This window comes from Phasianus colchicus, chromosome 14 (genome assembly GCF_987193195.1).
Source record: "Phasianus colchicus chromosome 14, bPhaCol1.hap1.1, whole genome shotgun sequence".
In the NCBI taxonomy this organism is placed as follows: domain Eukaryota; kingdom Metazoa; phylum Chordata; class Aves; order Galliformes; family Phasianidae; genus Phasianus; species Phasianus colchicus.
The window spans coordinates 3,817,248-3,827,536 of NC_143449.1; the positions used below are offsets into that span (position 1 = coordinate 3,817,248).

At 48.6% G+C, this 10,289-nt stretch overlaps 1 protein-coding gene across 1 annotated transcript; it reads right to left on the reverse strand.

The window, feature by feature from the left end:
- Positions 1–2,007: 2,007 nt before the first annotated feature.
- Positions 2,008–9,756, reverse strand: NKRF (NFKB repressing factor). The gene is made up of 3 exons (XM_031602721.2): positions 9,472–9,756; positions 7,293–7,414; positions 2,008–4,799 (listed from the first exon to the last, which is right to left on the reverse strand). The coding sequence occupies exons 1-3, from the start codon at positions 9,663–9,665 to the stop codon at positions 2,809–2,811; spliced, it is 2,307 nt and encodes a 768-aa protein (XP_031458581.2). The 5' UTR covers positions 9,666–9,756; the 3' UTR covers positions 2,008–2,808.
- Between the last annotated feature and the right edge of the window lie 533 nt (positions 9,757–10,289).

Genomic DNA, 10,289 nt, shown 5'->3' on the forward strand with positions numbered 1-10,289 from the left:
ATTAGCTCATCTCTGTGACAACACTTCACTCACTGAGCTTGCCTTCTGCCTTACATAGGGCAGCCTTACACCACTGCAGCTGTGCTTAGTTACGCTTGCTAGCTTTCCTAAAGGACTGTCTAAGCTGAACCCTTGTAATTGCTACTTAGCAATGTCAGAAAGCCAACTACAAGACATAGGGGTCATTAAATTTCATGTGTAGGGCTGGAGAGCTGATAGGCCCTCAGGAGTGTGTATGGACAGAACGTACCTGGCTCAAGTAATCTTGATTCTTAAGCATCTGTTGTGCAAAATTTGCCAGTGAAGCACTAACCATCTAGTTACACAGACTAAACTTAGGGCGCAGAACAAACACCAAACAAACTCCCCAACGCCTGGGAAGACTGGGAAGCCAACCAAAGAGTGTATGAGGGATGTTGGCCATTTCCCTGTACCCTATGTAAGTATTTCTGCCTTTACAAGCAGAAACCTTTCTGAATGGCTCATGTTTGTCTCCTAGCATAGCATCAGCCGCACCGCTCCCTCCATTTTTGTATGTCTTGCTACTCACTAAAAAACAAAGGCTGGCATCAGCCCTAAGGCAGCCAGAAATGAAAAAACCTCACCTTTTCCGCTTTCCTATGCATGTCCTTCATCCACTAAATTTCAAACCATACACTGCTGGTTCCAGGAAGTTTGCAGGCCACATAAGCACAGGTGATGGAGCAGAAGGCAATTCTTCAGCTCTAAGAGTCACCAAAAATATACTCCCACTAATTCAACTAGGAAACAACAGAGGTACCCAACCCCGTAAAGATTTACGGCTGTGAGGCAGGGATGCTACCCAGCAGAGAAAACAGCATCACCTTGTACAGACACTGCTGCTAACTACTGCTGTGGTGGTACCAGACATCCCACACCCCCTCCCACGCTGTTCAGCAGAAAAATTTCTCAGCCCAACACTGTCCTGGGGCTCTTGCTACTTTTCCCAGTGGCACCAAGCTTGAAGGACCTGCTGCAGAACCGAGCTTGGGAGGGGGAGATGCACTCTGCCTGCAGGAATACTCGGAAGTACCAGGCTTCTTCCACACTCCTACACTGCCATCTGCTAAAACCCACCATCCCTGTGAGCAGAATTCAGAAGTAGAACACACAATGCAAGAATAAAGAAAAACCCTTTCAGAGTTTTCTGCCTCTGTCCTTCAAAGGCAGCAGCAGCAGCAGCAGCATGTTTTTATTTCATGTGCCCAAGCTGAAGCCACCTAATTAAAGACAGAAAGAGATCTCTCTGTCCTGAGCAAGTCTTACCTGTAAGTGAAGTCCTCCAGGAGAACCTCCTTCTTTTCACTGTTTGGATGAAAATCTCTCCAAATGCACATCTCTAGGATCTTCTGCTCCATCAGCGGGGCTCAGTCACTCAGTATTAAAAAAAAGAGCAGTGTAAAAAATGAAAACAATATAAAGAAATGAAGAGTTAAATATGGGAAGCAGATAAACAAAAGCAATAGCTGAGGCACAAGCCAACAGGAGAACAAAGAATTATCGCACTAGGATTGCTTTCACCAACTGTCCTTGCACAAAGAACCAGCAGGCCCCACTGGTGACAGAACAGCATCTCTAGACAGATCTCCCACTTAGCTCTTCCAAGGTCCCTGCCTGACCTCCCTGTTTTCCAGGCACGATGTGGTTGCTCCCCCAAGGCTTGCACAGCACCATTTCACAGCCCTGCTGGAGGCACAGCCCAGGCAGCAGCACAGCCTGCTTCTCAGGCAGGAGGAGCACTCCAGACTCCAGCAGCATGCTCCTGCACCAACGAGATTCCACACTTGCACAGCACTTGAGAGCAATGCAACCATTTGCTTGTGAGTTACCCTTGACGTAGCACAAGCAGAGGTACATGAACAGAGCAGAGAAATAATTAGGCACAGATTTAATTTCGCTTGGGTTAAAGAGCTTATATTCAAAGTAAAAAAATAAGTTATGTAACATTCCCCACAAGCTACACTAGCATCTCTGACACGTGGGCTCTGTGTTTACCTCCAGTTTTTATATTTCACACTTCACTGTGGTATTTACATACGTCAAGCAGTGCTTCAAGGTTAAAATCCACTGGAATTATCTAAGTCCTGTACACTGATGAGTAAGGTGCATTCAGTGGCTGTCAGTATGGGAGGCTCAAGGTAAAAGCCTATGAATAAAACCGTACTGTTACAGTGGATAAGGACATTTTTCTCCACATATGTACACAGCAGAGACAAGACCTTGCTATATACACCTTTCTTAGGAATAAATGCAGTTTTCACACACTTCTTTTTACACAAAAGGTGACAAACTTGTTTTTTCCTTCTTTTTTTTTCCAGAAATAAAGCTGTATTTTTATTGTCATTAATACCAACTTTACATACAGATTTATTCCTCCAAACTGCATTTCTTTTGCTTTTTATCCTTTTTGTTTTTAAAACAAGGCATTTTTTCCTTTCTCAGTCAAAAAGGTTATGAAGAATAAAGGAACTATAATTTTAAACGGTGTCAAATTCTTTCTGGTTGGACATGTGTTTTTGCTATTACAAAACTATTAAAATGTGAAGGAACAAGTAATACCAAAGACATACAGTAACAGCACTACTGATGGCTGTTGGGTTGTGCTAATATGCTCAAATAGAACTTGGCCAGTCCTAATTGTCCAGCAACATTTTAGAAATCATATGAGCAAAGTAAAAGATTTTAATGTTAACATATCACGCAACAAGAAATGCAGCATCTTTTTCTTCAACCAGGTATCTAGAAACGTCTTTTGTCATTTTCACCAGTAAACTCGGACAGTGAACCTCAATTTGCTTGAGGCATGATAAGCTCATAATGCCCAACATGGCCTTCTTGCTTCAGCTGGTCCAACAGATCCTCCTTGCGCCGCTTTCTGCTTACCACCAAGTATCTATCATGGCCCTGGCCATGAGATTTACTTTTAAGACCATATTTTTGGGCAATCTGATGTATCTGCTTCCGTTCATCATTGGTCAGTTCCGTAGAGAATGTCAAGTCAACGTGACTGTCTGAGTGGGCATAGTTTCGAATGATCTGTTCAATATCTCTTTTAGCGATTTTATTTACCCTTTCCACATCAAGCCCAAGTCCTTCCCTTTTAAACTGCTCCTTCACTGAAATAGGTTCTCTAATTCCTTCCCCGTCCTTCCCTAGGCCACCACCCGTCCAGCCCATCTTTCTTAAAATTTGATTCCCAATGTTGTCTTCTTTGATTTTCTGTTTCAAAGCATCTTCTGCCGATCGCCCCCGAATCTCATTTCTGGAGATGACGTCTTCAATGGTGCCTTTTTTCAGATTATTAACAACAGTTGGCTGAGTCTTTTTGAGGATTTTCACAGCTTCCTCTGCTGCCTCATGCTTGACAGATTTCTTCACTCCAACTGCTTCTGCGATGAATTCATTTTCAAGCAGCACCTTGCACTTCCATCGCATGCCAGTCATCCTTTCGAAGACGTACTCGACCGTCATCTTGTTGAACTGAGCAGTGTCATTCAGCGTGCACACCGGGTTATCAGAGTTCTCATAAACCACAAGGTCCTTCAGGTCCTTCTTCCTCCCAGACCCTTGCGATGAGCGGCCCACCTTCTGAACCTGGGTCATTTTGATGGCTGTTAGATTTGACTGAGTCTTCTGCAAAATTTTCAGCGCTTCATCAGCTGCAGCATGCTTGCTGGTCTTCTTAGTGCCATATCCCTCAGCCAAGCAGTGATCTTGTAGAAACACTCGACAACGCCACATGCGGTTGGGCATGTAGTCATATTTATATTCAACAGACATTTTGTTGTACGAAGCAGAATTGTTAAGTATTCCTATTGCATCGCTGGCATTCTCTGTGAGGACAAAACTAGTCCAGTGTTTGCTGGTGTTAGTGGAACCTTTCGCGGATTCAGCACCGGGCTGTGCTGGGACACAGTCCCTGTTGGCTACTACAAACTCCTCATGAGGTTTGAGAGCAGGAGGGAAATCTGGGCAACTCACACCTGCCTGGCACACCACCAGGTCTTCGTGATAGGTGTGCCTGAACTTCCGCTGCACAACCCTAACTTCTACAGACTTCTGCAGCAACTTGACTGCCAGTTCTGTGGCTCGATCCCTAGATCCATTTTTGCTGCCGGCATAACCAGTGGTCAAGTAGACATTCTGACATCGTACTTCACAAGCAAAGCCATCTGTTAGGAGCTTCTTACTCTTTGGGAGGTCGGCGGGGGCAATTTCTTTCAGAGGAACATAAATATATTCAGGATTTGTCTTGCATGCCTGAATTGAACGTGTCAAGAGATACGTATAGTTAATTTTATCAGTCCCAATGTTTGCATCTGGGTTAGCAAGATTTTTCCAGACAGCTGCTGACAGTTTCTCAATAAAACTCTGCTTCAGCATTATAGCTGATGGAGGGAAAGTCTCTGATACAGACTGGACAGATGAGGGAGGAACAGAAACCTGCAACATGCCACTTGTGGCAACGTCCGTACTATTCACAGCCTTATTGGGAGTTGCTGCCTGGCTTGCAAAGCCAAATCCAGCTGAGCTGGAGATCTGGGGATCCACTCGCTGGGCATTCTCAGAATGAGAATCTATACAGTTTTCAGCTGGCTGTGTTACACTGTCTGTATTTGCCTCTTGGTGCATTTCCTGTGTTTGGCTGTCCAGAGAATCTTCCTTCTTGCCATCCTTCTCAGCACTGGTTACGAAGTGGATGGGTTCAAAACGTGGCCGCACACGGAACCTAGGGACCACCTTTTTGGGAGGTTCAGGAATCTCTTTCCGCTCTGGACCTAAGGGGTGGAAGAAAATTACAAGATTACCAATAAATACAATGCAATGACAGAGATAAGTGCTTTCAGAGTCATCTCCAGAAAAGGCATGCAGAATTCGTGCATAGAATTACCTCTGAGACACAAACCAAAATGTTTCCTTCTTAACATTTGCAATTGATCAAAAGAGAACATCTGTCCTTATGCAGGTCACTTTGTGGTACCTCCAGCTTCTCATCTAGCATACAAAAATCACTACATCTTCAGTTACAAGGATTTTAGGTCTGACTCACTCACTCTGCCCCACAGCACTGCCCACTGAACCCATCCACTCATTTCTGAAGCGAGTCCACATTAATGGCAGACCCCATACATTAACCAGAAGAAATGCAAACGAGGAACAATATCATGATATACAGAGCTCCTGCAGAAAATGACAAAGAGCTGATAAGCAAAGATGCTACACCTAAAAGATAGCTACACTAGATTTCTACTGTGAAGACTTCTGCCACCTCAGGAGCAGAACATCCATAAGTTTGTGGGTTCCAATAAGATGCATCCCAGAGTCCTGAGGGAATTGAGTGACATAGTTGCCAAGTTGCTTTCGATGATATCTGAGAAGACATGTCATCAGCTGAAGTCCCTGGTGACTGGAAAAAAGGCAACATAGCATCCACTTTTAAGAAGGGTAGAAAAGTTTATTAAGGGAGCTACTGACCTGTCAGCCTCACCTCAGTGTTAGGGAAGATCCTGAAACTCCTGGTACCTATGTTAAGGCATGTGGAAGAGAGGGAGATGACCAGAGGAAGGCCACAAAAATGATCTGAGGGATGGAACACTTCCCTAGGAGGACAAGCTGAGAGCTGGGGTGTGCAGCATGGAGAAGGGAAAGCTGTGGGGAGAGCTGAAAGCAGTCAGTATCTAGAGGGGCTGTAAGAAGAAAGGGAACAGACTCTTGAGCAGTCAGTTGTAAAAGTACAAGGGAAAATGGTTTCGAACTAAAACATGGGAGACTTAGATTGGATGTAGGAAGTTTTTTTCTTTTTTTAAGAGTGGTGAGGTACTAGCAAAGGCTGCCCAGAGATGTGGTAGATGCCCCATCCTTGGAAACATTCAAGATGAGGCTGGACTGGGCCCTGAGCAACCTGATCTAGCTGCAGATGTCCCTCTTCACTACAGAGGAGTTGGACTAAATGACCTTTAAGGGTGTCTTCCAAATCAAACAATACTAAGATTTAGAGATTTTAAGACTGCACTGAAGTGGCATATGCATGCAACTTCACCAGAGGAGCAAAGGGCCACCTCAGTACCTTGGAATGAACCACCTAACCCAATGCTGATGCGTGCAGCTGTAATACAGGTCTGGTAACATCTGTCTAGTCATCACACTATCATAGCATATTTATCATAAACTAGTTCACTGCAGTTGAAAAGAGTACTTCATATACAGACACTCAAATCAGGTGGCAAAGCTCTTATTCATATTAAATCTGTCAGTCATCACTGTTTTGATGAATTATGGCAAAGTTTACATTTCTTGCTCAGCTTGATATTTTGGTGACTGCACTGCAGTAACATCTAAAGGCCCTCCCCAGCACAAGAGCTCTTTGCTGTGTGTGGCACACAACAGGGAAGGAACCATTCCCACAGTGCTGCTGCTAAAAGAAATAACACAGCAGGGATAAAGCAGTATTTTTCTTTGTTTTGCAGATGGGGCAGGGAAGCCCAGAAAGATGACTGGATTATCAAAGTAAGAGAAGAAACTCTGGCAGAGCTAGGGACTACATCCAGGCCTAGAGAGGAGTCCTGTACCGTCTGAGCATCTGCATTTTGAAAAGCAACACTATTAACCAACATTGCCCCACAGAGCAGAGGCCTGCTGCTCACATCCACAACCCACACCCCCAGGCACAAGTGGCTCCCCAAGCCCTCCCTCCTGAGAAGAGCTCTGACAACTGGAGTGGAGTAGAGCTAGAGGAGGAAGCCACCAGACAGACAGCCCACTTTGCCCACTGCATTTCCTCTTCTAGAACAACTACAGCTGGAACACCTATCCCTGAGAACAAGGGCTCTGCTGAGCTATGTGGGACCCCTCCAGGCCAACTAGGAAATAAAAGGAAAACACCCAATATCCATGCTCCACGCAGGTCGTATCTGAAAACCAATACAATAACTCCTTCTCAGGTCAGAACATCACTACATCAAAGAAGGACAGACAGACAGTGATATTTAATGACACAGGTCCAATTCCTTAACATTGTAATTAGCAAAAATCTATTACATAGCAATTACAAATAAAAATTATAGTTTACTTAAGCAAAAAAAAGAACTTTGCCTGAATTACATATGCCTGATGACATGGTAGAGGAAGAGAAAAGCTGCAGTCCAGTAGTGCTCACCGTGGCCGCTACTCCCCAGCCTGCCATGCTACCCTGCAATTGCCAGGTTCCCTACAGCCCACCCTCCACCCAGCAGCAGGGCCAGACCCCCATGACACACAGCCAATGCACTCACTGTCAGGTGGGGACCGCTGTCTCTTCAGCTTCTTGCTAGGGACCAGTTCAAACGTCTGCATCTCCCCGATGTCGATGCCCTCTGCCATCTTGAGAACCCTTTCCATGACCTGTGAGCCATACCTGTGTGGATCCAAAAACAAACCATGTCAGGAGTGCTCCCACAAGGGGCACCTGGCCCCACCACCAACCCCCCCCCCCCCCGCACCTGTTCCAAGCCTAAATCACTCCTACAGTCTCTGTGTCAGCTAGGATTCCAGTACCTCAGTACCCGCCCCAGGCAGACAACTCAGCCTCACACAAAGCACAGAATAAAACCAGGTCATTTATGTTTGAGATGCAGAACGTGGTCCAACGGAAGAGCAAAAGAGGCCCTTACCCTGCTGCTGCTGAGATGCTGGCACAGGACCTGACCAAATTTACCCCTCCTGCCACCCCTGATGTTGGCAGGTGTCTTTGTGAGGTTGGGGCAGGACACTACTAACAAGTTACTTGGCTCCAAGTGGACCTAACTGTGAATAACAAGCATTGCAACCACCAAGGCTGGGGCTTTTAAAGCTTTAACATATACATGTTATCTGCTAAAATGCTACATTTGGAAAGACAGCTTTCCAGGGGCATGGAGGAGGCATCTCATGAGGCACCACTTCACCTCATGGAAGCTGCTTGTGAAGGCAGAGGACCCCATATCTCCACTGGTTAACTGGAGTCCCCCCCCAGTGCAATTTAAGTTTGTTACCTCTTCCGATTTCAGCAGCTGTGGAGCAGGCTGTATTATTTCCTCCTCATTTTACAGCTACCTTTAACATATCTGGAACACACATCTTCCCTCAGCAACCTCTGAACTAATTACACCCCGTTATTTAACTCCTTCCTCACAGGTCATGTTCTCTAAGCCCTCTGGACATTCTGCAGGCAATCTTCCAAATCAACACTCCGGTGGGTTTCATCAAAGGAACTTCTAGGGCTACAAATAAGGTGAAGGGTATAGAGGACAAGATGAAGAGCAGCTGAGCCATATGTCCCTTCCCTTCCCAGGGAAGTTTCTCTGTGTGAAGCTCCCCACTGCTCTCCAGCGCCGTGCTCATGCTGGAGCACAACACAAGCTTTGGGGAAATAGCCTCACTGATATGAGCCCTGCATAGCATGCCTCAATCTGCTGCTTGTGTCTTCCCTCAGAGGTGCTGCTGAAGATGTTCATCAGGGAAATTACAAGAACTTAAAGGCTTAACTTGCATCATTTTTGGATTGGAGATATTGCCACAGAGCTCTTGTGATCAGCACTTTGTATCCATACTACAACACTGCAATTCCCAAGAGCATCATCACCTCTACTAAGATAGCATAAAAGTTTATACATGGACCAAAGAAACTAGAACAACAGCCTTGATTTTAAAACACTAATCCATGCTTTAGAATTCGAAGTTACTTTAAAACAAAGCTCAATTTTGATGCTCATAGAGCAAACAGTTCAGTACTTGGATCCGAAAGAAAGAGGAAAACATGCAAGCCTACACCTAAAGAAGTTGACTTGGATCTATACACATAATGCAGGATATTCCCTTAAGACTTTGGGACAGCAACGTCAACAAAAGCAAAGCCACGTGCCACTCAGGGTTTACAAGTCCCTTTTGGCCGCAGCACAGATTACTGAAGTTAGTTATTTGGCAGCCGCTCCTGCCTTTAGAGCATCACGTCCCATTGAAAAAACGTCCCAGCACCAGGCGGGTCAGTGCGGTGTGCCTGAGGCTCCTCCCAGCCCTGCAAGTCCCAGTGCTGGCAGCAGCGATCAAACGGAGGTTGGAAAACTTTTTCATTCACCGGGCCGTTCTCTCAGAGAACACAAACCCTACGTTCTGAATGGAGTGCAAAGGCTGATTTACGCTTAAAGGGACACTGCCTTCACAGGTAACTTACAGAACGCGATACCGCGTGCTTTAGAAGCTCTCGGGAGAAGAGCATCAAGAACTGCTCCCAGAACACACGCTCACCTCGCAGCACCTCACTGCCCCGGGGCACCGCCTTTCAGCAGGGATCCCACAGCCATGCAGACCCCCCCAAGCCCCCTCTCAGAGCTCCCCAAGCCCTCGGGGTCGCCGTCCCCCACTCCAGCTCCCCAAGCCCTCCACGGCCTCACCTCGGGCGGCCCCCTCCCCACACCTCAGCGACGCCCCGCTCACCTGCAGCCCAAGAAGACGTGGTTGCTCCACAGGACGGACAGCGCCAGCAGCCGGTCGATGGCGGCACCGGGGTAACTGTGGAGGTGGCGGAGGATGAAGCGGCGGCGCGCAGCCCAGTGCCGCTCGCTCTCGCTGTACTGCCGCCACTGCTCCAGCACCTCTTCGGGCACCGCCTCCGCCGGCGGCGGGGACATCGCTCAGCGGGCACAGCGGCCCGGCCCCGCCCCGCTCCGCCGCGGAGGGAACGCAACCGCCGGGCACGGGGGCGGCCGGCGGCGAAGGCGGCCCGGGCCCCAGAGGTGAGCAGGCCCCACGTGCGGCCCAGGCCGCGCCTCGCCGCCGGACGCCGGGGAGCGCCGCCCGGCCCGGCCCGCTCCGGCCCGGCCCCGCCGGCCCCGCTCCTCACGGCCCGGCCCCGCGGGAGCGCGCCTCCTCCCCGCCCCTCCTTTCTCCACACCGAACCCCGGCCCCGCTCTCGCGGAGCGCACCGGTGGCCTCTGCGTCACGTGGCCGCGCGAAACATCGCGAGACGGCGCGAGAGCGTAGAGCCCTCCTCGCGGCGGAAGGGCGCCGCTCGTCGGCGGGAAGCGCGCAGCGCCCCGCGCGGCTACGCAGAGTGCGCAGCGCCTACGGAACGGCCGCCTGGCGGGAAGCGACCGCGCCGTGCGGCAGCGCCGCGCCTGGCTCACCTCAGGCAGCGGGCATCTCACCCCGCGCGGTGGCAGAGCGCAGCGCAGCGCGGGCCGCCGTAGTTGCTATTCGAGGTGGGCACAGCAGTGCCGTAGGATAACCGCACCGGCTGCTGGGTCAGAAAGGGC